Source organism: Microtus ochrogaster, chromosome 15 (assembly GCF_000317375.1).
Source record: "Microtus ochrogaster isolate Prairie Vole_2 chromosome 15, MicOch1.0, whole genome shotgun sequence".
NCBI lineage: Eukaryota > Metazoa > Chordata > Mammalia > Rodentia > Cricetidae > Microtus > Microtus ochrogaster.
Window position 1 is genome coordinate 12,903,342 of NC_022017.1, and position 25,860 is coordinate 12,929,201.

Below are 25,860 nucleotides of genomic sequence, written 5' to 3' on the forward strand. Positions count from 1 at the left end.
TCTACTTTCTGAGTGCTGGGATTAAAGGTGCGTGCTACCACTGCCCAGCTGTATTTTTTTTTCTTGGCTTAACACACTAATCCATGGTAGCGGGGCTCAGTGTTCAAGTCATGGGGGCTCCATCCTATGATGACCTTATGTATTCGTAGTCATTCTGAGGCCCCCTCTACGTACAAGTTAAGCCACCATCCTTGTCATACCTCATAGTGGAGAATTCAGCTCTAACATTTCAGCAGGGGCACCACGTTCAGCCCATGGCAAGCACAGTGAGCCAGTCATTTGTGCCTGAGGGCTCCATCTTCTGCCTCCTGAAGCAGTGGGAGTCTGTGCCACAGGTGACTGACCTCAGCAGGGCGTGCTGGGGATCATGCCACTGGCCCTGTAGCCTCCCTGTTTTTAGCCTCCCCTGAAGTCCCTTAGGGAGTAGAGGTTACAGGAAGCCCATGGTTTGGCTTGCTGGCCTTGTGTGCACAGGGGGTTGGAGTTATCAGCTGCACAGAGGTCAATGTTAGAGCCACCTACAACGTCCCAGTAGTTTCATCTGTCCTTTCTGCTCCCTCTCTCTTTCTCTTGGCCCCCTCTCCATACACACCGTATACCAACATGGCAACTCCTGGCTACCCACAGCCTTCTCCACTAGCCTGAGTGGGGGAGGTACTGATGGCTCGCAGCCCAGGAACTGTCCAGATTCTTCTCTCCTGGTATTTACTGAGTGCTCAATTGGCTAGGGGCCTCCTGTTCATCTGCAGTAGTCCCTGATGCCCCCACACTGGCCTCTTCAGCAGGCACTGCTCTGAGACCTGCACAGTCTTCTTTTACAGCCCATGGTATCCCAGAGGTCCCCAGCTTCTCTACCTCTCTTCATGTCACATGGCCTTTTCTGACCACCCAAGCCTGTGCTTGCTCTTGACTGGCTGGTGGTTTGACTCCTGGTGCTAGCAGTAGATTAAGCACCGTCGTCTCCCAGGTCATGGCTTTCCTTCTTTATCTTTTCCCTGACTCCCCCCTTAGGGTGAGGCTATCCTTGGCCACCTCTTCCCTTTGCAGTCTGGGTGCCCATGGCCATCCACTCAATGTTCTGCTGTCCCTGTCATAGTGTCAAGACCAGACATCTTCCTGCTCCCCAGGAGCCCAGCTCCTCACTGCCGCCTCTGCCAGACCTTCCTGTGATCACCAGTGCCACATGATCAGTCCATCTGATCTCTGCATCATCTTCTATCCATGTCACCTTTATCTGCTCAGAAATTTCTAGGCTCCCAGTGTCCTCTCTGGGACACTGATAACTTGCCTTCGTCTATCTCAACCTGCCTAAAGGGCAGGAATTTTGTTATTTCCCCCCTGACCTTTTTGGGTTGACCTGAACACTCTGATCATCCAGGCCCTAAAGTTATGCCAGCCAGGAGCCTATGGGGCACAAACAGAAGATTGTGGCATCCTGGGCTGTATCAAGAACAAGGTCACTGTGCAGCCTTGGGAAAGTGTCTTCTGACACTGACACTTCCTTCCTAGGTGGGGCTCTGGAGCATGGCCATGCTGCTGAGCTCAGTTTTTATGTTGCTCAGGGTCATGGTGACACTTGTGCAGATTCATCTGGTTGGTCTTTTCTCCAGCCTGCCATGTCTTTTAGGAGAGAGACGGTCTCACAGAGTAGGGGTGGGTGCCTCCTCAGAAGATGCTGGTAATGGGGCTAGGCTGTTTCTCCTTGGGGTGGCCCCTGAAGACACTGTCTTGTGTCCCCTCAGCAAAGCCAACCGAAGTCTGCCAGCGAGAAGTCACAGCGCAGCAAGAAGGCCAAGGAGCTGAAGCCAAAGGTGAAGAAGCTCAAGTACCACCAGTACATCCCCCCGGACCAAAAGCCGGACAAGGGGGCGCCCACCATGGACTCCTCCTACGCCAAGATCCTGCAGCAGCAGCAGCTCTTCCTGCAGCTGCAGATCCTCAACCAGCAGCAGCAGCAACAGCAGCAGCACTACAACTACCAGGCCATCCTGCCTGCCCCTCCCAAGTAGGAACACGGTCCCTGAGGTTCTGCAGATGGCCACTGCCTGCAGAAACTAGGGGGTACTGAAGCTGTTTATTTCTGTCCTGCCTCAGGCCAGCAGGCGAGACTCCCGGAAGCAGTGCCCCCACCCCGTCACGCAGCCTTTCCACCAGCAGCAGTTCCAGCTCAGGCACCCCAGGGCCCAGTGGGCTGGCACGGCAGAACAGTACTGCACTGGCTGGCAAACCAGGAGCCCTGCCAGCCAACCTGGATGACATGAAGGTAGGGAGCTGATCCCTTCTCACTGGAAGACTAGGCCTCTCCCATGAAGACTAGGGGGCCGGGTGCGCACGCCTTTAATCCCAGCACTCAGGAGGCAGAGGCAGGCGGATCTCTGAGAGTTCGAGACCAGCCTGGTCTACAGAGCTAGTTCCAGGATAGGCTCCAAAGCCACAGAGAAACCCTGTCTCGAAAAACAAAACAAAAAAGACTAGGGGAAGATTTCAGGCAGAAACAGTGATGCCCCATGACCACGGATGGAAGGCAGAGCAGGCTCCAGATCCAATCTGCCATGAGAGAGGGCACCTTAGAGCCTGCTGTAAGGCCTCTCTGGCCTGTGGTCATAGCAGTAGCAGCCTTTGTGTATGTGTGTGGGGCTGGGGCAGGTGAAATCTTGTGTTCTCCATTATTGTGTGGTGGATGTGAGTAGCAGCAGGGGGGTTGTTCCCTCTGGGAGGGGAGCAGGCAGCAGGTAGGGTAGAGTTTCATCCACCGTTGCTGTCAGTCAGTCCAGGGGCTCAGCCTGGCCCAGCCTGTTTTCTCTGCCCCTGAGCAGAAGATGGGATAGGCCAAGTTTTCTATTGAACACGTGTCCTCCTGTGTCATGACCTTGATCCCTGCAAGACTTGGGCTGATGGGCTCCAGCTGGACTCAGGTCCTCTCTTTCTGCTTAGGATTTTTATGAGCTCAAGGTTCTTGTATTCCGTGAGCTTTCCTCATCCAGGGCACCAGGGAAGTGTCTGCTCTAAGGGAGGGCCTTGCAGGGTCTCATCTGGAATGGCCAGTGGGACCCAGATGAAGGACAGACTCACATACTGTTAGCCCCTACCTTTCCCACGCTGCTAAGCTCTCAACCCCTGCAGGTGGCAGAGCTGAAGCAGGAGTTGAAGTTGCGGTCACTGCCCGTCTCTGGCACCAAGACAGAGCTGATTGAGCGCCTGCGTGCCTACCAAGACCAAGTCAGCCCAGCTCCAGGAGCCCCCAAGGCCCCTGCCACCACCTCTCTCCTGTCCAAGGCTGGTGAGGTAGTGGTCGCCTTCCCTGCGGCCCGGCTGAGCACAGCGCCAGCTCTTGTAACAGCAGGCCTAGCACCAGCTGAGATGGTGGTGGCCACAGTAACCAGCAATGGCATGGTGAAGTTTGGCAGCACGGGCTCCACGCCCCCTGTGTCTCCCACCCCCTCAGAGCGGTCACTGCTCAGCACGGGTGATGAGAATTCCACACCGGGGGATGCCTTTGGTGAAATGGTGACATCGCCGCTGACACAGCTCACCCTGCAGGCCTCCCCACTGCAGATCCTCGTGAAGGAGGAGGGTGCCCGTGCTGCGTCCTGCTGCCTGAGCCCTGGTGCACGGACTGAGGTGGAGGGACTGGACAAGGACCAGATGCTGCAGGAGAAGGACAAGCAGATTGAGGAGCTGACCCGAATGCTCCAGCAGAAGCAGCAGCTGGTTGAGCTGCTGCGGCTACAGCTGGAGCAGCAGAAGCGGGCGCAGCAGCCGGCCCCAGCCAGCAGCCCTGTGAAGCGAGAAAGTAGCTTCTCCAGTTGCCAGCTCAGCAGCCAACCTCAGGGTTCTGCTTGTGCCTTTGGCCCTGGCCTGGTGGCTCCCACTACCAGTCATGGAGACACTCAAGCTCCAGCCCCAGGGCCCGTACCTGTGGTGGTGAAGCAGGAAGCCGGGCCGCCTGAGCCAGATCTGGCCCCTGCCCCCCAGCTGCTCTTGGGCCCACAGGGTACCAGCTTCCTCAAAAGGGTCACCCCTCCTACTCTGGTCACTGACTCTACAGGGACTCACCTCATCCTCACAGTGACCAATAAGAGTGCAGATGACCCTGGCCTGCCCACTGGGAGCCCCCGGCAGGTAGCTGAAGGGCAGGGGCTGGGTGGCTCATGGGCGGGTGGAGAGTGAACCCTGACCATATAAGCTGCAGCCTCAGACTCAGGATCCTGCTCCCTAGAGTGGCCTCCTTGGGGCCGGGTGTCACCCTCACAGCATCATGCTTACCCATCCTGTATTTCTTCTTCCCTAGTGGCTTCCATGAACGCTCCCAAAAGCTCATTAGCTAACAACCTCTGGGCAGTGAGGGCGGCCCTTCCCCACCCTGGCATGTTTCAGCGTCTACCCCCACCAACAACTGATTTTCCTGTTTAGCCTCTGTCTCAGCCTGGTTCTCCAGCCCCTGACCCACCTGCCCAGATGGACCTGGAGCACCCGCCTCAGCCCTCATTTGCAGCACCCACATCTCTGCTGAAGAAGGAGCCACCTGGGTATGAGGAGACTGTGACTCAGCAGCCTAAGCAGCAGGTGAGGATGCTGGGAGCTGAGGTGCTGGCAAGATGTCTCAGCAAATAAAGGCACTTTCCTGACAGCAGATTTGAGCCTCAGGAACCACGTGGTAGAAGGGGAGAACTGACCTCCACACATTATGGCATGCATATACACATGGACAATATGCTTTAAGGCAGCAGGCCCAACCTTGGGCAATGCCTCAGACCCACATGGGTTGGGGATGTGCTTAAGAAGCAGGTCCATGACAAGCATGGGGAACACTCAGTGCAAGGCTGCCCAATCTGAGCTGAGATAGTATCTGGATATTCATGTTCTTTTCTGTTTCTTTCCTGCAGGAAAATGGCTCTTCCAGTCAGCAGATGGACGATCTGTTTGATATTCTTATTCAGAGTGGAGGTAAAAACCCCATCCCCAGCTGCCTTCCTCACCTCTAGTTAGTTGTAGGGTGGCAATTCGTTTCAGAGCCGCAGGCCTATGACATCCCTGCAGTTAGGTGAATGTGGCCTACATTTATCCTTGTAGAACTCAGTCTACAGTGTGGAGAGAGTTGTCCAAATACCTGACAGCAGCATTGTGACAAGGGACAGGAAAGATCCAGGAATTCAGGGTTCCAGAGCAAACCCTAGGAAGGTACCGGCTTGGGGCTGTGGAGTAAGAGAAGAGGGCAGAAGAACATGAGGTCATGGCTGGCTCCAGGTGGCAGAGTCTACTGACACAAGGCCCTCCCTATTGTAGTGACTGTGGCTGTGCAGGAACACCAGCACGGAGACCCTGCAGTGAGCTGGAGAGGTGCAGCCAGGGGAAGTTTGATTGTGTCACATACAACTAACTATTCAGTGCTTGATACTCAGGAGTTTCCAGGCTTAAGGAGAACATTTAGTGCTGAGTCTGCCACAGAGCCTTTGTACCAGTGCAGGAGAGCCCCAGGCCTGAGCCACAGTGGCCACTGTGCCCACAACAAACCCCATCAGGACAGAGGGGATTAATGGAGGAGTTGGAACCACTGAAATCTGGTATTTAAGGGATGATAGAGGAATGGCAGCCAGAGTGCTGCCTGTCCCCATCCCCCAAAGGACACTTGATGCCAGAGTCAGGTGGTGGCATCTGGGAAACTGAACACAGGCACAGCTGACCTGGGACAGAGACCTGGAGAGTTTTATTGTGTCACATACAACAAAACTCGACAGTCGAGTTGCATTAAGTACACTGGTATTGCACAGCCGTCACCATCTACCTCACTCCCCCGCATGTGGACTCCTGTGGTCTGGGTCTGTCTGTGAGGGGTTTATTTTACTTACCATGTCCTCAGGGCTCATCCACTTGTCCATCACTGCACACTTGAAATGTATGTGGCTGCTGCTTTTAGGTACAAGTGAGATGGCTAGGTCATACTGTTTTTTTGTTTTGTTTTTTGAGGAACCAACTCATACTGCTTTCAAAGCTGCTGTGAGCTATTTAACCTTCCCTTGTCGTGCACACTTGGTTCCAATGACCCCACTTCCTCACCAACACTTCTGGTGCTGGGAATCTCATGCATGAGTTCATCTGCTCCACTTGTGACCACCAACACCTATTTTCTGACCTGAGAGTAGCCAGACTGTCATGTATGAGATAGTATTTCCTCAGGGCAGGGCATTTCATTTCCCTAATGACCAGTGATGCCATGAACTGTTACAGACATGTGATCTTTGGAGAAAATACCTATCCTTTGCCCATTTTTAAAAGTGAAGTTGAGTTTTACAAATTGTATGCACTCCCTGGTCAATCTGTGACCCGCAGATACTTCCTCTCATTTGGTGACATGTCTTTTCATTATTTTATCTTTTTGGTGCATGCATGTGTGGTTTGAACCCAGAAGAACCTCATGCATACCAGGCAGGCATTGTTCCATTTATCCTCAGCTCCCACAAGTTAGAAGTTCCATGGTTTTCTCTCCTATATTTAAGTCTGTAGTCAGTAGATTCTTCTCTGGTTTATGGTAAAGATTGTCCCATCATTTTTTGTGCATATTCAAACTTGGTTTCTGACCCAATCCACTATCTCTGTTGGCAGAGATTTCAGCATATTTCAAGGAGCAACCATCCCTACCAGGCAAGGAGAAGCCACCCCCAGCAGCAGCCTGTGGGTCCCTGCTGACACCACAGCCCTCGCCTTCGAATGAACTCCCTCAGGCTGCTCCTCCACCTGGCTCCCCCACTCTCCCGGGGCGCTTGGAGGACTTCCTGGAAAGCAGTACGGGGCTGCCCCTGCTGACTAGTGGGCACGAAGGACCAGAGCCCCTCTCCCTCATTGATGACCTCCATAGCCAGATGCTGAGCAGCTCTGCCATCCTGGACCACCCCCCATCACCCATGGACACCTCTGAATTGCACTTTGCTTCTGAGCCCAGCAGTGGTATGGGCCTGGACCTAGCTGATGGCCACCTGGACAGCATGGACTGGCTGGAGCTGTCATCTGGTGGCCCTGTGCTCAGCCTGGCTCCCCTCAGTACTGCAGCCCCCAGCCTCTTCTCCACGGACTTCCTGGATGGCCACGACTTGCAGCTCCACTGGGATTCCTGCTTGTAGCCCTCTGACTCCAGACATAGGCTAGGGAAGGGTCTGAAGTTGGGGAGCCACAGGACCATAACCAGTGTGTGCTCCCTGTGACTGTGAGCCTTGACAATCACAGTCCCTGGAGGCTGCAGTAGAGACCCTACACCTGGCTCACGCTCACCCAGGGCCGGGGATAAAAGCTCTCAAGAAACAACTCTGGGCCCATGCTGAGGCTTTCAGAGGCTGGCCAAACCCAGTTCAATTCGACCTCCTTTTCTGAGGTCAGAGGTGCACACCTGGCTGAAGTTTGGCCCAGGTGGGCCTGGAGCCAACCTGCCTTCCTCTCCCTTTAAGGAGGAAACTAGCCAGGCCTCTACTTGCCCATTCCCTATTTCAGCCAGTCCCAGGACCCTGTGTCCCAAGAGGTGGCACTCTGCCATTTTAGTCTTGGTATATAGTGTAACCATTTAGTGGTTGGTGGCAAAAATCTGTATAGGTGTATATACCTCGATATTATATATCAACTTGCATATATACATATATTTTTAGGGGTGGGGGGAGATGGGTGTGGCTACCTCCACCTGCTTTCACATGCAAAGGCCTGGAGAGCTGCTTGGGGATTGATACAGGGTCACCATGAGGAGCTGTGTGCCACGTGGCCCAGTACCCAACCTGGCATGCAGCTGCCTAGGCCTATCCCACACATATTTGACATGTAGACAGACACCTACCATCGCCTACACGCCACCCTGCCCTGCTTCCTGGCCCCATAGTGCCACAAGGGCAGAGGTGCTTCCTGGTTCTCAGTTCTCCACTCACCCACATTCCGTCCCATCTCCCCACTGCAGCCACCCTGGCCTTGGGATGGGGTAAGGGTGGGTGGGTCCCGCGGGTCCCGGCTATACCTGCTGGGGACTAAGAGGTACCTTCTGCCCAACACCAGCCCTGTTCTGTCCTGATCCAGTACGGAGTAGGGACAGTGCTGGGACAAAGGTGGGGAAGCTGTGTGAACTTTTTAAAATAAAACAAAAACACTGACTTGCCAGGCTGTTGTACTTGATCCATCAGGGCTGAAAGGCGTGACTGGGGTCCTGGGCCTATTCCATGACGGCACCTACAGGTCACACTGTGGCCCTAGTTTCAGACCATTTCAACTGGTTTTTGATGGGGTCACCTTGATAGTACCCAGGCCTAGCTAAACAAAGATAGGAGGCGCTGTCTCACAAAATGAGTTTTATTTACATTTAAAGAGGTCAAGAGGCCTTTATCTACCATTAGCCTATGCCCTTCCTGAGCAGAGGCCAGCGTGGACGTGGCTCTCCACTCCTTCAGGACCTTGGAAGGACACTCCCCAGAAACGTGTTAAGAAGAGACGCTGAGCTGGCCACCAGCCAACTATGCGAGCATGGGGTGGGGAGGCCTAGACACTATTGTGGGTCCTGGGCAGGCTTGGGGGTGTTTCCTTCCCTGAACCTCCTTCCTTGGGGCAGGAGGCCTGAGGCTGGCCAGGGCTGGGGTAGGCCTGGGAGCCACAGAGCAGCTAGGAGTGTCATCCATCTATGTCCCAGCTGAAAAGGTGGTGCTTCACGAGCATGTCCTGAACACCCTCCTTCAGTGGCTGCTTCTCCTCCTGTGCACAGAACAGCCCCAGTCATGCACAGGGACCACCCTGGAACCACACAGGTCACCTCAGCCCAGACAATGCCAGGGACCAGCCAAGCCACACACATACCTCTCTCTTAGCAGGAAGCTCCCAGTCCTGGGAGAGGCTGAAGGCAAAGCAGCAGAGAACACTAGGGACCAAGGGACAGTCTCTGGTCATTCTGGGCTATTCCGCCCACCCACCAAGTTCCAGGCCCTTCAGAGCTGCCCACTCACCCACCGGAGCTCACACTTGATCTGGACCCAGCCGGGGCTGCGCAGGAAGGACCAGGGCTGGTACCACTTCTCCACAGTGGGCAGGCTGGAACAGAGGACCTCCAGCCACAGGTGTAGCACCTGTTCACTAGGAACAAGGCAAAAGAGGATGGGGCTGGGGGCCAGAGGACCCGTGAGGCCTCCAATGGGTTCAGAATTCCGGAGGACCTCCCCCACACCCTGGCTCTGCCCTGTGGGGTACTCTTTGAAGGCCTCTCCTTCCCTACACTTACTTGAGCCCCACACAGATAAGTGAGCGGAGCTTGACGTCCATCTGGGCGTGTGCCGCATCATGGGTCACATTCACAGACTGCACAGCCTGAGAAGGGCACAATGTCACTCAAGTGCCCAGTGGCTGGCCAGAGAGGTCTCAAGAATCCTAACAAGTGTCCTAACTTACCCGGTACAGCAACTCTTCAGGGGTCAGGACTTTGCCATCTTCATCCAACCTGTAAGAACAAGAGTGCCATCACTGGCTGCCGTGCTGGGCACTGGCAGGTGGCACAGGCACTATGTATGTACCTGTATGTCTTACAGAGCACCAGGCGGGAGTACACTGAATCAAAGTCTCTCTCGACCTCCCGGCCCGCTGCCTGTGGTGGACAAGACACAGTGTGAGTGAGGGCGGTGATGGTGAACACACGCCGCCACCACCACCACCACCCTGCAAGCTCCTTCCACCTCCTCCAGGAACCCAGGGAAGGACTGAGGTGAGCACCAGGCCCAGGTGCCAACAGTAATTACCTCCTCGATAAACAGCCATGGGTGGCAGGCTCCTCCAAGCAAGGACGGCTTCTTCAGTCCATGTTCAAATAGGGCCTTGAGGGCTGGGCAGAGGGTCCCTCGCACGAGGTCTGTGACTCCTTCTGTCACAGAGTCATCCCCCGCAATGGAGTACTGAAGGAGAGAACGTTTGAGGAGCCCTAGCCTGACACCTGCAGCCACCCTCTCCTGTACTCCTGGCAGCTGCCACAAGCCAGGGCTCACTTGGGACATGGACCCAGTAGGAGGATGCTCCCACACCACGAGCTACAAGGAGCAGTTCCACACTCTTACCTCTTTACTCCGTTCATCCAGGACCTCGACAAACTTAGCCGGAAACCAGCCTGTCGGGAGAAGCAGTCATGTGAAGAGCAGCAGCGGCCATGGCAAACCTTCTCCCCAAGGTCCAAGAAAAGGGCTCCCCGGACCATTCAGAACCTTCAAGTAGGCCAGGCATGCCAAGAAGACCAAAGGAAAGAAAGCCCAGCTCTCTCAGAGGCCAGAGGTCTGAGGCTGGGCAGGCCATGGAAGAGGAAGGACTCATCTCCCCCGCCAGCCCTGCAGCAGACAGAAGCCCTCACCTCTCAGCCCGTTCAGCTCGCCCACCCAGCAGTGTTCATCCTTCTGAGAGATGATCTGCAGGAGAAAACAGGACTAGGCTCAGGGCCTGCACAAACCACCCGATGGCCTCAGCACCCTCCAGGCTGAGACCAAACATGCTCAGCAGCATCAGCTCTCAGCAGGGAAGGTGGGGAGCAGGCAGCAGGAAGCATGCGTGCCAGGCCCCCACACACCGTGATGATGTCATTTTTTCGGAAGCCTAACTCATCATCATCATGCCGCTCGAAGTCCAGCAGGGCCTTGGCCCGGCGCCGGTGGCTGCGTAAGCACGCCACGTAGTTCTCATGGTCCCGCTGGTGGCTCTCCATGCTGTAGTCTGGGGTCAGCTCCTGCCAGAAATGAAAGGCCCACCATGGAGGAGGAGCCTCAGTACCAAGAATGGGCTGGGGAAGAGGAGCCCCAAGTTGAGTCTGGGGAACCTGCCACTCACCACACTGCAGTTCTTGGGGTCTGTGCACTGGAAGTGGCGTGCCACACGCAAAATGGCTTCACGGAGGTCAGCTACCAGCTCTGTCTGCTTGATATTCTTGGCTTTGAGAGCCTCCAGGTCATCCTCCCCTAGGAGGCACATGGGCTCAGTCACCAGTCCTGCCCAACCTCTAGAAGAGCCTGTACAAACCCGCCCTGGTGCTCACCGAAGAGCAGGGAGGTGATACCAGACTTCCTCCTCTGAGTCCTGCGGCGTACAACCTGTGGAGAAGAAAGCTGTCAGCAGTGGCCAAAGCAGCCACTCAGAAAGGCAGACACTAACTAGTGTCTCACTCGTGTCTGGGCATTTCTAATGGCCTGAAGTGGACACTGAGATCAAACCATATCTTCAGTTCAGGCTAGGCACAATGTCCAGGAATGCCTGTTACTAAGGAAGCCTAGATCACCCCCTAGTGGCCGTCTGATTGTCTAACAGGGCCACTGCAGGCATGTGCAGAGCTGGGTGGGATGGAGAGTAGCTCAGCAGGTAAGGGCCCTCTGGGCTCCCTTGGGAACTCCATGATATGGCCAAGACAGAGCCTCCCTACTCAGCCCACCTGAGAGAGGTTGGTGGTGGCACTAGTCCCCAGGGTCTGGCCTTGGTCTGCAATGAGGTAGGCCAGATGCTTGCGGCGCTGGGTCTCCACAGCCACATCAGTGAGGGAGCCAGCCAGCCGCATGGCCTCCCCCAGCAGCAGCTCCGCGTCTTCCATCTGTGCAGGGATGTCCGACAGCGTGTTGAAGATGGAGGCCGAGTTCTCTGACTGTATCAGCTCTTCCTCCTGGGGAGTGGGAGAGTTAGGGAGCATGGCACTGGTGCCCTCCTCAGAAACCTGTGCCCTTCGGCAGGCCCAGGAAGATCCCCGAGCACACCCACACTTAGGGCTTCTCTCGGGCAACACTATGATGAAGGCTGGACTAGCATGGGGTCTCCCCAGAGGAGGGTACCAGAACTGCTGTACTTGGTCCACGCTCTCCTTTCTCAGTCTGGAAGCTAGGAGGCCCTGACGGTGGGGAGGAGACTCTGTAAGCACCTTAAGGCGCAGCATGCCCAGCGTAGTCTGGAACAACACCAGGGAGCCCTCGTAGAAGAACAGGTCCCAGATGCGCAGCAGCAGTCTGATGTGCACCACGCTGGCGAAGGCCGTGAGGAACCAGTGCAGTGTGATCAGGGAGAGCTCTGCCAACAGACACCAAAGCCACGGGGGCTGGGACCAGGCTGTGGTCTACCGGGAACAGCCTGGGCAAGAGTCAGCCAGCTCCGAAAGAGCAGCAGAAGGGAAAGGAAGGGAAGGGATCAAAATAAACCGTGAGTCTCTGCCGGCAGCCCAGCCACCAGCCCTCTCAGCTCAGAGTTGGTACTACCATCTTGGGGTCCCTGGACTCTGGGGGAGGGAGGCAGCCAGGACTCACCAATGTCATGCTCCTGCAGCAGTTTGTCCAAGCGAGGCAGGTACTGAACGATCAGGTGGCGCAGGACCCGCTGGTCAGTCTGGACACCCAGCAGGGTGGTGCTGAAGTAGGAAGCAGGCAGCAGGTCCTCAACAATGGCACACATCATCCAGAAGGCGTCCTCCTCCTCCAGGAACAGCAAGAGGCAGGCGGCCACCTAGCCAGAGGAGGACACGGGGCTTCTACCCAAGTATTCATGTAGGTCTTTCTAGAATGGCTACTTAGGAAAGGCTCTTGGGGACCCTCCTGAAGGCACACTTTTTCAGGCTCACTGAGAGGGCCCCTAGGAAAAGGCATGTTCCCACGGCCCTCCTTGGGGACTCCCAGATCAATCCCCACCTCCCATCCATACAGCACCTCAAGGGAGAACATGGCCCACAAGAGGCCTGAAAAAGACCCTGGTTGCCTCCCGGGCTGCTTACCATGCCTGTGCCCTGGCAGTAGCCAATCTCGGGATAAAGCCAGGCCAGTGCTCGGAGGACTCTGCGCAGGCGGGGCACCCCGATGCTGTTCACATTGGCAAAGCAGGCGTTGCTGGGCATGGTGCGGAGCAGGTCCTTTTCAATCTGTCAGATCCCCACACCACCCCACAAGACCTTGTTTGATGCAACTGTAGACTGCTACCCACCCAGTAAGGGAGAGAAGCTATATGTGGGTGGGCTTCTGTCCCATCAATGGGGATTCCTTTAGGTCCAGGCAAAGGTTAACCCTCCCTTCTCCAGGACTAGATCCCATCAGGTGTGGACCTGAGCCCACACCAGCCATCTGGGAACCTCTGCCTGACCCAGATCTGTATTTAAAATTTCCCGCTCTTCCTAACATGGAGCCATCTCCTCCACGTCCTTCCTCACCTTCCATAACTTTCCCTGCAGCACTGAAGGGCCTGGAAAGGAGCAAGTTTACTCCAGGCCCCATTCATGAGTAAAAGGGCTGCCCACCCTGCCAAGGAGACCAACAAGGGGCAGTCCCAGAGGTGACGCTTCCCTCCTGCCAGGGCACATGGGCTCTGCCAAGCAGCTCCTCCTGACCAGCTTAGCTGGCTGTTCTGTGTTACCTGTTTGGCAGCAATGGTCTCATCATTGGAGCTGTTCTTTACAATCTCACGGTAGGACAACTCAGAGTTCTTCTTCTTCTGTAGTGCCCCAGACAGTCGCATCCATAACTGGAGGGAGAAGCCACATAGCAGTTTCTTTTGTGACAGGCGAGAGCGCTCTGAACTCTCTGTGGGGTCCTTGTCTTTGAGGCCATCTCACCTGTGGTCTCATGCCATGTGGGATGCCAGCCAGCACTAGGGAGCGGAGTTTCTCAGAGCGGGGGAGGGAGACTGCGATCTTGTCCCACGTGAGATCCCCCACATCATGGTTGTGGGTAAACTCCAGGTGGGCCTGCCACCGTAGCCTGTGTGGGGGATCCTCCACCAGGGGTGCACCTGCCATCTGGCTGCATCCAGGCTCTGAACCTTCCACCAAGAGAGAAGAGAGGGGAAGGGAAACGTGTTCCTTACTCCCCACTCCCCACATTAGTCTGGTCTGTCTGGATGGGGTTTACTGCTGCCCACAGCCTCCCAAGAGCTCTCGCCACACAGCCTTCTTAGTGGTAAGGGGGCCCAAGCAGACCTTCTCCTCAAAGCAGCCCCAGACCCAGAAGCCAGGTCTCCATCCTCCAGAGGCTTGGGAGGCTCCTTGTACCCTAAACACCAAATTCAATCCACTGCAAACACAATGGGCTTTGTGCGTGTGTATATGTGTGAGCACGCGTGTGTGACAGGACAGGTGCAGAGGTCTGGGACAACTTCTGGGAGTCAGTTCTCACCTTCTACCACATGGGCCCCACGGATCAAAGCCAGCTCACCAAGCGTGGTGGCAATCACCTCCACCCACTGAGCCACCTCACCAGCTCTGCATTTCCTTGTCTTACCAAACCCCTGGCGACTGGCGCATCTCACTGGCCTCCAGAGCAGTCACATAGACCTTCTGGGATCATGTCACTGCTCAGGCTCAAGACTAAAGGCTTTCGGGCTCCATCACCTGCTGCTCTGTCCTCACCTTTACCCCTTTCTTCTTACTCCTCCCCTCCATTCTTCTCCCCCAAACCCATTCACTCCTTGGGACCTGTGCACCTGTCACTGCCCATCCACAGTTACACTCCCTCCCTCCCTCCCTCCCCTTCTAGTCTCTACTCAAAGTCTTCTTTTGAAAGCCCTACTTAACTGCCTTGTACGTAAATATTTCACCTCCCTCTTTGCGAGCCATGACATGCTCTTCATAGGTCTTCTTGCCCCCAGCATACTCTATTTCGGTTTGACTACAGCCTGTCTCCTCACCAGAATGGGAACTCCATGTGGCCAAGACCATCTTTGGGAACATCAACAGGAAGAAAGCACAGCTACCACAGCTTCATGAACCCCTTGCACACAAGAGAACGAAGTCTGTGGCCAGCAGTCTGTGTGGTGAGTCTGCCTGCAGAATCTCCTTGGCAGTCACCCTAAGTCAAGCTCTTACATTAGTTCTAAAAAAACCTCAACCACAAGTGGTACATTAAAAGGGAGGAGTGGGCTGGGCAGTGGTGGCGCACACCTTTAATCCCAGCACTCAGGAGACAGAGGCAGGCAGATCTCTGTGAGTTCGAGGCCAGACTGGTCAGGCTCCAAAGCTACAGAAAAACCCCGTCTCAAAAACCAAAATAAATAAATAGATAAATAAATAAATAAATCCTACCTCTCCTGCTAGGTGGTGGTAGCACACGCCTTTAATTCCAGCACTCAGGAGGCAGAGGCAGGCAATCTCTGAATTCAAGACCAGTCTGGTCTACAAAGTGAATTCCAGGACAGCCAGGGCTACATAGAGAAACCCTGTCTTGAAAGACCAAACCCTGCCACAACACACAGGGTTTCTCTGCAGCACTGGCTGTCCCATAACTCGCTTTGTAGACCAGGCTGGCCTCAAACTCAGAGAGATCTGCCTGCCTCTGCCTCCTGAGTACTGGGATTAAAGATGTGGATCACCATGCCCAGGCTTCATTTTGCTTTAATCTTCTTCCCTTTCTGCATGGTCCACTTTGTCTACAACATACATAACTGCTATATTATGTAAAAATTAATAAGATTTATCTTAAAAAAAAAGTTCCCACAAACTTACATCACCCTTAGATATACTCTATCCTTAACTCCTTAAATGATAGCCCCAAACCTCAGAGGTCACACGCAGCAGAATGGAAAACACAGGGCCAGATTACTCCCGAGGACATCAGCAAGATCACACAGAAGGGGCAGCATCTCACCTTCCTTGTCCACGCGGAAACCAAACTCATCATAGCAGAACTCTGGTTGCTCTGCAGACTCTTCCTTCTAGAACCAGGATTAGGAAGCAGTGTGAAGCGATTCCAAAAAATGCCACCCATATGGCTGACTGCTAAAACCCACCCTGATAACGGGTACCCTTCTATGATGCCTTCTCTCGCCATCTGGTACAAAGGGTCACCACATTACTGAATTCTCCTGTGTCTCCATAATAATCTTTCTCCTAGCTAATGACTGGGTCTTACAGGCCCAAGAAACTAAAATGTCACCTCTAGTAGTGAGCCTGTGACCCTGTGTGAATGTGGAGTGGGTCATCTATCCCCAGAATACTTTCGAAAGTAAATCTCTTCATGAAGAACATGGGAGAGAGCTTGGCAGGCTGGTGCCTGGCTATGTTAACTGCTATACCTGTGCGTACTTTGCCAGGATCTCCTGGGGCCATATGCTTGGAGTCAGGGCAGAGAAAGGGCCACTGACAGAAGGCATGTGGTTTCCTACAAAGACCAGAGAGAACAGTTAAGAAAAGCAGAAACATCAAGTATGGTTGCACACCTTTAATCCCAGCAGAGGCAACGAATCTGAGTTTGAGGCCAGCCTAGTTAATCTACATAGTGAGTTCTCATTCCAGGCATTAAATCCTGTCTCAATCAATCAATAATAGAAATCACATAGAAATGACTGGCTGTATGGAATGGGCTGATGAGCTGGTGGAGAAACCTAAAGATGAGCACTGTGGAAAAGCAGCAGTATGTCCAACATATAAACTCAGACTCTTTTTTCACCCTTGGTTTTGAGACAGGGTTTCTCTGTGTAACAGCCCAGACCTGGAACTCGCTTTGTAGACCAGGCTGGCCTCGAACTCACAGAGATCCATCTGCCTCTGCCTTCTGGGTGCTGAGATTAAAGGTGTGTGCTACCACGGCCCTACTAAACTCAGACAAAATTCGCAGGCCAGAAGAGCATGGAGCAGAGCAGTCTCAGTCACTGACCCAAGAGCCCAAAGCCTTCTCTTCCCCCGGCCACCTCTCCCATCCAGATTATTTTTCAGTTGTTTGGGTTGTTTTTGAGAGAAGGCCTCATAGCTCAGGCTGCCCTTAAACCTGCTATGTGCTGTGGCAGGCCTTCAACTGCTCATCTTTCTCCGCCTCAGTGGAAGACTAATTATGAAGCTGGAAGTCGGCTCCAGCAGCGCTCCCATGAGTGCAGGCCTTGTCCCACCTGACATCGTGTGCAGGAGACAGTAGCAGGTCTTCCCAGATCAGGCTTAGATGGGCATCACGGGCATCTGACTGCCACGAGGCTCCTCGGGCTTCATCTGCTCTGTCAAGAAAGCAAAAAAGGAGGTTGTTCCACACCACTTCTCCATCCCAGAAGGAGAGTTTTCTGTTCATGCCAATGTTCAACTAGGAGATGTCTACTACCATTTTTCTCTTTCTTTTTGTTTTGCTTTATTGTTTTGTTTGAGACAGAGTTTCTCTTTGTAACTCTGGCTGTCCTGAAGCTTGCTTTGTAGACCAGACTGCATGAATAGTATAATTCAGAGCCCATCAATTGTACCACGGTGAGACGGCGATGCACGCCTTTAATCCCAGCACTTAGGAGGCAGAGGCAGGCAGATCTGTGAGTTTGAGGCCAGTTTGGTCTACAGAGCAAGTTCCAGAACAGCCAGAGCTGTTATACAGAGAAACCCTGTCTCAAAAGAAAAAAGAGAGAGAGAGATCTGGGTAAGGGGAAGATGGGATGTCTTCTGGGGATCTGGATTCAGGCAACAGTTCTGCTAATCTCCACTTGTTCAGGTCCTGGGCAAGTATATTTCACTTTGAACCTCCGTTTTCTCACTAATAAAATGAATACCACCACTTATGCATTATAAAATCATCGAGATTAAGTAAGGCCCTCAGGCACACCATCGGACTTCCCATTGGGGCCCTAGGGATCCTAGTAATGTCTAGAAAATGATTGTCAGGGAAAAAATGGCTGTTGGTATCTGAGCCTTGGGTCCAGACTGTGGTACACTAAAAACTATTAAGCCATATGAAATTGCTGATATTCGTGTGTGATAACCTACAAAACCAATGTCAAATGGTTCAATGTAACATATCCCCAAATGAGATCCTAAGACTCAGCACAAAGGAGGTGATCTGGTTGTTCCTTGAAGAAGAGGAGAGGATTGGGCATGGTGGCAAATCCCAGTGCTCAGGGGGCAGAGGCAAGCAGACCTCTGTGAGTTTGAAGATAGTCTGGTCTATATAGTGAGGCCACAGCTACAAAGTAAGACCCTGTCTGAAAAATAAGAAGAGGAAGAGGAGAAAACATGGCAGAGCAAAACAGGTTTAAAGTGGAGGAACTGACATCTGCTATGGAGGCAGAGGGGTTGGAAGACAGTTCTCCATCAGCAGGTCCCTTCTCGGCAGCCTCCTACTCATTGGTCACTCAGCAAACAATGACTGGGCACTGAGCAAGGCCGCCCAACAGTGAACAAGGTCAGGCTGCTGCAGGATAGTTGAAAATCAGCCATGAGACAAAACTAGACGGGACTGCATCAGAAGAGAGGAACTATCTGTATCATATCAGAAGGAGCCTTTGAGAGTTGAGGTCTGAGTAAGAATCCAAAGGAAGCAAGGAATCAAGGCCTGGACTTCACTGAGAGAGATCCAGGTACCAAGAGCAGCCAATAAGTTCAGAGCCTGGGGTGCACTGAGGGGAACAACAGCAGGGGCCAAGGGCACCTCACCCTGCATACAGGCCTTTGATCTTTATTCTCAGAGACTGGAGTGATCAGGAAGTTCTGAACAGCCATGAAGCAAAATCTGATGGGACTGGATAAGCTCTCCAGATGCCCAGGGTAGGAGGTGATGTGGGCTCTGCCTGGGTGAAAGCGTGGAGAAATGGCCGGACTGTGGATACATTTTAACAGGCTGTGAGCTTCAGCTCTGAATTCTGTATGCATGTGTGCATCTGTGCTATTTCCGTGCAGGTTGTATATATGGATACATATATACACGTATATATGGATACATATACTTCAGGCTGTCCTTACCCCTCCCAGAAGTGATACTGCTAAGCTGGGTGGGCAGGTTTTTCAGCTTCTAGTTGCTATGGAAAATTCCCTGAAAGCACTCATCTGAGAATTGATAGAAGTGGCCTAAGGAGTTAGTCACGTCTTGGTTACCCGGTTCCTGTAGCTGCCCCTCTGTTGCCAAGGGGTGCTAAGAAGCAGAAACTTTAGAAAACCCATAACTGATGCAACCACCTCTGAGACGCCCTGAAGAAACTGTAACAATTAAATGTGCATGCTTAAAGGAGCCATTCCTGATGGTGTGTATCCTCCCTAGCTCACCAATCCCACAATGTCCTGTTAAGCAAAGGTTGTGCCACTGTATGCAGGCACAAAGGTAATGCTCATTTCCTGTGGTCTCCTGACATGGACTACACCCCTACGAGGCAGCAGGACTGCTGTCACATGGGGCTTTCTGCAGACATCTGCCAGAGAACACACAGGCTGAACCAACACAGACAGAAATACCCAAGATCCTGAAGACCATTTTTTCTCTGTAAAGAGATGAGGTAACACTGAAAGCTACAGATAACAGATAACCTGGTAAGAATAGCTCAGAGCTAGGAAAGTCTGAGAAAGGCTAAAGGAAGGAAAGGCCATACTGATATGGCCACTACAGATGCTCCCAACATCTACACAGTGGCTCATAGCCATCGATAACTCCAGTTCCAGGACAGCCAATGACTTTGTCTGACTTCCCTGGGTACCAGGCTTATATACATGCATACAAAAATACTCATATTCATAAAGTAATCTAAAAAAGAAAGTTTAAATAAAAATAAATTGTAATAAAAGTTTTCATAAAATGTCACTATGACAATAAAAGGGTTTTTAATCTTAAGAGATGGTTACGTGTGTGCACCTTTAATCCCAGCACTTGGAAGCAGAGGCAGGAGGATCTTTGAGTTTGAGGTTAGCCTGGCCTACAGAGCGAGGGAACAAAGGCAGGAAGATTGCAACTTAAGATCAAGCCATCTATATAATGGGATCCAGGCTCAAATTAAACAAAAAGTGATTGGCCACGAAAGCCATCAGACAGTAGAAATGTAGAGTCTATCGATCTTGGATTTTTATTATTGTTGTATGTTTTATAATCTGGCCTATGTTGTCCAGGCTGGTCTTGAACTTTTGGACTCAAATGATCCTTCCACCTCAGCTTCAAATGCTGGAACTACAGGCATATGCCACTATGCCTAGCTTGGTCCTGATTTTTTTTAATGTTATTTTCTTTGGAAGTACTGGAGATTCAACTGTTAGAAGTTTCAGACTTTTTCAGAATTTGAAAAGCTAAATACATTTTATTAGGGAAGTATCTCTAATTGGAAAATCTGAAACTTTACTTATTTGACATGGTGTCTCTCTACATATCCCTGGCTGTCCTGGAACGTACTATGTAGACGAGGCTGGCCTCAACTTTACAGAGATTTGCCTGTCTCTACCTACACTAGGAATAAAGGGATGCATCACGATCTGGCCTGAAACTTTTTTTTTTTTTTGAGACAGGGTCTCTCTGTAGCTTTGGAGCCTGTCCTGAAACTAGCCCTTGTAGACCAGGCTGGCCTTGAACTCCTAGAGATCCACTTGCCTCTGCTGGGATTAAAGGCACGTGTAGTCACCACCCGACCTGAAACTGTTTGTTTTGTTTGTTTGTTTTTATTGAGTTATACCATTTTTCTCCGCTCCCCTCCCATTCTACCCTCTGCCGTGACCCCCACACTCCCAATTTACTTGGAAATCTTGTTGTTTTCTCCTTCCTATGTAGATCCATGTATGTCTCTCTTAGGGTCCTGTTTGTTACCTAGGTTCTCTGGGGGTTGTGAACTGGCCTGAAACTTTTTAAGCATCAGAAACACTCAAAAACTTATCTATAAGAGTACTTGCTGCCCTTCCAGGGGATCCAGGTTCAATTCCCAGCACTCACATGGTGGCTTACAGCTGTCTGTAACTCCAGTTCCAAGGGATCCTATGCCCTCTTCTGGCCTCTGATGGAACTTCATGTTATGGTACATAGATGTATATTTAGCATACACCTATACACATAAAACAATAAAGTAATGACTTAAATTTTAAAAAAGTTTAAGATCAACCTTTTTATGTGTATCAGTGTTTGCCTGAATATATGTATGTATACCATGATGTGTCTCTGGTGCCCAAGGAGATCAGAAGGGATCAGATTCTCTAGTTTCAGATAGTTGTGAGCCATCACATAGGGTGCTGGGAGTTGAATCTGAATCCTCTACAAGAGCAACAAGTGCTCTTTAACTACTGAGGCATCTCTGTAGCCCAAAATAATAACTAAAATTTAATGTTCAGTGTGTGGGTACAAGTCTTTAATCCCAGCACTCAGGAAGCAGAAGTAGGTTTGAGGCCAGCCTGGTCTACACAGTGAGTTCCAGGTCAGTCAGGTGTAACTGAAGGTTTTTCTCCCACCTGCCAGTTTCCAAATAACCACTCTGAGGCTTAATATTAATTATAAACTCTTTGGCCTATTAGCTCAAGCTTATTATTAACTAGTTCTTACAAAACTTAAATTAACCCATTTTTATTAGCCTATATTTTACCATGAGGTTCATGGCCTGTTACCTCACATCTTGCTTCTCCAGCAGTGGCCGGTATCTCCCAGACTCTGCCATCTTTTTCCCAGTATCTCTGTTTGGATTTCCCGCCTGTCTCTATTCTGCCTGGCTATTGGCCAAATCAGCTACGTTATTAATCAGTAGTAATAAAACATTCACAGCATACAGAAGAGCATCCCACATCAGCCAGGACTACATAGTAAGACTCTATCTCCAAATTAATTAGCTAATTATGGGTAATGTTATAGTATACATATTATAATTAGAAATAATTACAACTTAGTAATTGCACTGGAATATGAATGGTGCAGGTCCTTTAGCCTTTCTCCCTCTGACAAGGTACTACTCGCCACCTCAAATTTCGTTCTTTGGGGATTTAATGTTTATGCAAAACCAAGAGGAGAAAAAGTGGAGGGGAGAAGTGCAAACAGCTTGTCTGAAGCTGTGAAAAGGACTCCTTTCCCTCTCATTTGTAGGTAACACTTTACCAACACAGCACAGCTTGAATTTGACATCTCAGCAACCCAGGAAAGCAGGAGCTTCTTAAACTGCTAAATGGTACAGTTGTCACTTTTCAAGTTATTGTAAAGCCTGCCCCTCAACAGCCTAAATAATCCCCTGAAAATGACAGCAGTGCCTTGAAACTAGAGCTGCAAGCCCCAGTTTTTTTCTGTAAAGGCTGGACAAGGTGCCCCAGGTACCCAAGCTTTCACATGGGGCTGTAGATTCCAAGCATGCTGACATAAAATACTTTTTCAGAAGCAAAAGACATAAAGAGCAGCCTACAGAAAAAGAGATGCTTACCGAGGATGTGAGCTAAGTACAGCCATCTGCGAAACACACTCCTAGGGGAACAGACGCCATTTCCAAACCTATTTTTCACAACACTTCCATGTCTCCTGAGTTCTGTGCAATGCCCACAGGACCATCCTATCCACTGGCAACACAGTAAAATGTAAACACAAACGAGAGACTGAAGTTGCAGCAAATAGACAAATAAGCTCGCCAGCCAGATGTGGGAAACAAGACGACTGGCTATGTAGCTACAAGACCTTGTCGTAAAAACAAACAAATAAAAGTCTCCAGATTAGAAACAGCCACTAGATTTATTACGTATGGCAAAGGAAATTCTGAACTCTCTTTCGAATTTTTGTTTTTTGAAACAGGGTCTCACATGTGGCACTGGCTGGCCTGGAGCAGATTACTATGTAGACTAGGCTGATCTTGAACACACGAGATCCACCTGCCTCTGCCTCCTAAATACTGGGGGAAAGATGTGTGCCACCATGCCTAGATCCTGTGGCTTTTTTATAGCACTCTGAACAACACAAAATAAAAATTCTGAGGCTGGGGGCTGAAGAGATGGCCCAGCAGCTAAGACCACTGTCTGCTCTTCAAGAGGAACCAAGTTCAATTCCCAGCATACACAAGGCAGCTCACAACTATCTGGAACTCCAGTCCCAGGAGATCAAATACCCTCTCTGGCCTCCACAGGCACTCCATGTACGAGGTACACAGACATACATACATACAGGCACAACATCCATACATACACACAAAATAAAAGGGAAAATAATTTTAAAAAATAAAAGGGTGTGCCTTTTAAGAAAAGTATGGCGTGGGGCCAGTGAGAGACGGTTCAGTGGGTAAAGTTGTTCAAGCCTGATACCCTGAGTTCGGTCACTGGAATCCATGACAGAAAGAAGGAAGCAGTTCCTGAAAGTTGTCCTGACCTCCACAGAGTGCCACTCTCACACACATAACAAGTAAGAGAAACGCATGCCCTGGGTGAAGAGATGGCTCAGCAGGTAGAGCACTTGCTAGATAAGCATGAAAACAGGAGTTCAGATCCCTAGACTCTACATAAGAGCTGAGTTGGTGTGGCTGCTTACCTGCAATCCTAGCACATGGGGGTTGGGGCTCAGAGGGTGAAGACAAGAAATCCCAGAGAAGCTGACTAGCTAGACAAATGGCTAACCCCATGTTTATCATGAAACCCGTCTCAATATACAAGGTGAAAATGATGATGATTAAGGACACCTGATGACAGCTTTGAGCTTCCACACACACACACCTGCACATGCATACACATATGTACACACTACACACAGATACATATGAAAAGGGAAAAATTAGGAAAACTATTAAAAAAACAACAACAACAAGGTATCACTACATAGCTAGCTCTGGCTGGCCTGGAATTCGCTAATACACACCAGACTGGCTTCAAACTCAGAGATCCACATGTCTCTACCCACTGAGCCATCCCTTCAGGCCCCTTAAAGGATACGTTGATCAGCAGACCTCAAACTGCTGACTGTGCTGACATCACATCTCTGGTGCTGAGGCTGCTGGGTCTGGGAAACAAAACCCTTGAGACCCAGCAGTCTGAATTCCCCCTTGGCCAGTCTTTCAAATTCTAGTTCAGATGGGACCTCTAACAAACCCTCCCTTTCCAGCTCCCATGTTTATCCACCCCCCTCCTGAAAGAATCAATCACTAACAGATGTTCCTAGCGTCCCCGACTTCATACTGTTTGTGTACATGTCTGTTTGTTGTATATGCAGACACTCGTCCAGAGTCCGAGCTAGGGCAAGTGTTGACAGAGGATAATAACCTGGTAGCTCCTGACGTACAACATAATCTCTTTGGGACCTATACCTTGGTTCCTATTGCTCTCCCTGCTTGCAATACACTTCATCTGACTAGTCCTTCCTCAATGCTCAAGCATTAGCCTCTTTAACACTCCCTCTGCCTCAGTCTCTGTGTGGTGTCTGTCTGAGTTGGGGTTTCTATTGCTGTTAGGACAAAAACAACTCGAGGAAGAACGGGTTCATTTCCCTTACACTTCCAGGAAATAGTTCATTACTGAGGGAAGTCAGGGCAGGAACCTGGAGGCAGGAGTTAATGCACAGGCCATGGAGGAGTGGTGCTTCCTGGCTTTGTCTTTATGACCTGCTCAGTCTACTTTCTTGTAGAACCCAGGACCAACCAGCCCAGGGAGACCCCACCCACAATAGGAAGAGCTCTCCCAAATCACTAATTAAGAACATCCCCATAAGCTATCCTACTGAGGCATTTTCTCAACTCAAGTTCTCTTTTCAGATGATTCTATCTTGTGTCAAAGTGACATAAAAACTAGCCAGTTCCTCTATGTTCCTAACCAACCTGTCCAGACATACTTAATAGCTACTATTCACTGCAGGCTTTCTCCATGCCAAGAACTCTAATGAGCAGAGCTGGATTAAAACCTGTAGAGGCTAGCCAGGAATAGTGGTGCACACTTTTAATTACAGCACTAGAGAGGCAGAGGCAGAAAACAACAACTCAGTCTGTTGGGGCTAGCCTAGTCTACATAGTGAGTTCTAAGACAATCATGGTTATGCAGAGAGACCCAGTGGTGCAGGACAATTCTGTATTCTGTCAATTATGTTGTAAATAAATGCTGATTGGCCAGTAGCCAGGCAGGAAGTATAGGCGGGACAACCAGACAGGAAGTAGAGGCGGGGCAATGAGAACAGGAGTATTCTGGGAAGAGGAAGCTCTTTCTGCAGTCCTGTCCAGACACAGAAGAGGAAAGATGTGACCTGCCCAGCTGAAAAAGGTACCGAGCCATGTGGCTAATACAGATAAGACTAATGGGTTAATATAAGTTATAAGAGTTAATAAGAAGCCTGAACTAGTGGGCCAATCAGTTTATCGTTAATATAGACACTCTGTGTGATTTTCCTTGGGTCTTAACGAATGCAGGAACCAGGCAGGACAGAAACCCCAACAAGCAGGCCCTCCCGTTACAACCCAGTTTCAAAAATGAACAAACCAAAACCCAAAACCCAAAACCCAAATGCAAAGACAGGCAAAAACCAGGGCATACATTTCATATAAAAGGATACACACCAGTGTGAGCAGCAGAGCCAAGCACTTTATTCACTTCCGCTCCAGCTCTGGCTCCTGCAGGTTTGCTACTGGGGCCACTGTCCCTTCCTTAAGTCAATATTTCCTCTGTGATCAGGGATAGAATGTTCTTTTAGGCCAGAGAGGTGTGGCAGTGTAATATAGAACACACACTGGGCAAACACAAACCAGACAAGGAGGAGCATCCCCTGGAGCAGATGCCAAGGAACAGGCTGCCCCTTCCTGTTCAGCAGCCAAGAGAAATGCAGCCCTTCTGAGGCCTTCCAGTCCCTCCACGATCACGCCTCTCATATGTACAGCTTGGCAGTATCCCGCTGGCTACGAGGAAAGCCAAAGCAAGGCATCTGCATAGCCCATCTATTCCACCACCAAGGGGGTGAAAATGAAATGTGTTAGTTAACTGAAGTTCAACATTCCGGGAGCCCCAAAAAACAGCCGGGAGGTATTGAGGAAAATAGTTACTTGAGAGCCGACTAGTGAAAAAATCCACTGAAAAATCTTTTCTTAAATGTACAGTAGCATAGGGAGCCTGGTAATACAGCTTATAGGTAGAATGTTTGCTTAGAATGCAGGAATCCCTGGGTTTGATCCCCGACATCACACGGAAACTGTGTGGTGGTGTAAATGGTAACCAGTACTCTAGACGTGGGGGCAGAAGGATCAGAAATTCAAAGTCACTTTTGGCTGCATTCTAGGCCAGCCTGGGAT

At 51.0% G+C, this 25,860-nt stretch overlaps 2 protein-coding genes across 6 annotated transcripts in view; one reads left to right on the forward strand and one right to left on the reverse strand.

Annotated features, from left to right (window-relative positions):
* The window catches only part of Mrtfa (myocardin related transcription factor A), a 97,114-nt gene extending 88,885 nt beyond the window's left edge, over positions 1 to 8,229 (forward strand). Inside the window, exons 8-13 of the mRNA XM_005354164.3 lie at positions 1,743 to 2,005; positions 2,095 to 2,263; positions 3,124 to 4,122; positions 4,414 to 4,566; positions 4,887 to 4,947; positions 6,604 to 8,229. Of these exons, the coding sequence (XP_005354221.1) occupies positions 1,743 to 2,005; positions 2,095 to 2,263; positions 3,124 to 4,122; positions 4,414 to 4,566; positions 4,887 to 4,947; positions 6,604 to 7,118 (2,160 nt within the window). The 3' untranslated portion in view covers positions 7,119 to 8,229. The remainder of the gene's footprint in view (positions 1 to 1,742; positions 2,006 to 2,094; positions 2,264 to 3,123; positions 4,123 to 4,413; positions 4,567 to 4,886; positions 4,948 to 6,603) is intronic.
* A 67-nt stretch (positions 8,230 to 8,296) lies between these two features.
* Sgsm3 (small G protein signaling modulator 3) overlaps positions 8,297 to 25,860 on the reverse strand; it is a 31,264-nt gene continuing 13,700 nt past the window's right edge. For 2 of the 5 annotated variants that reach the window (XM_013348802.2, XM_005354167.3), the window contains exons 2-22: positions 16,822 to 16,918; positions 16,012 to 16,097; positions 15,585 to 15,651; positions 13,559 to 13,764; positions 13,360 to 13,467; positions 12,728 to 12,871; positions 12,267 to 12,462; positions 11,888 to 12,033; positions 11,411 to 11,635; positions 11,021 to 11,075; positions 10,816 to 10,943; positions 10,559 to 10,714; positions 10,346 to 10,400; positions 10,059 to 10,108; positions 9,747 to 9,899; positions 9,525 to 9,595; positions 9,403 to 9,451; positions 9,236 to 9,321; positions 8,968 to 9,090; positions 8,818 to 8,878; positions 8,297 to 8,715 (exon numbers count right to left, since the gene is read on the reverse strand). In XM_013348802.2, coding sequence (XP_013204256.1) covers positions 8,635 to 8,715; positions 8,818 to 8,878; positions 8,968 to 9,090; positions 9,236 to 9,321; positions 9,403 to 9,451; positions 9,525 to 9,595; positions 9,747 to 9,899; positions 10,059 to 10,108; positions 10,346 to 10,400; positions 10,559 to 10,714; positions 10,816 to 10,943; positions 11,021 to 11,075; positions 11,411 to 11,635; positions 11,888 to 12,033; positions 12,267 to 12,462; positions 12,728 to 12,871; positions 13,360 to 13,467; positions 13,559 to 13,764; positions 15,585 to 15,651; positions 16,012 to 16,097; positions 16,822 to 16,828 — 2,253 coding nt within the window. In that variant the 5' untranslated portion in view covers positions 16,829 to 16,918 and the 3' untranslated portion in view covers positions 8,297 to 8,634. Of the gene's footprint in view, positions 8,716 to 8,817; positions 8,879 to 8,967; positions 9,091 to 9,235; positions 9,322 to 9,402; positions 9,452 to 9,524; positions 9,596 to 9,746; positions 9,900 to 10,058; positions 10,109 to 10,345; positions 10,401 to 10,558; positions 10,715 to 10,815; positions 10,944 to 11,020; positions 11,076 to 11,410; positions 11,636 to 11,887; positions 12,034 to 12,266; positions 12,463 to 12,727; positions 12,872 to 13,359; positions 13,468 to 13,558; positions 13,765 to 15,584; positions 15,652 to 16,011; positions 16,098 to 16,821; positions 16,924 to 25,860 lie in introns of all 5 variants that reach the window. The other 3 variants (XM_005354166.3, XM_026782475.1, XM_013348804.2) reach the window with 2 other exon arrangements.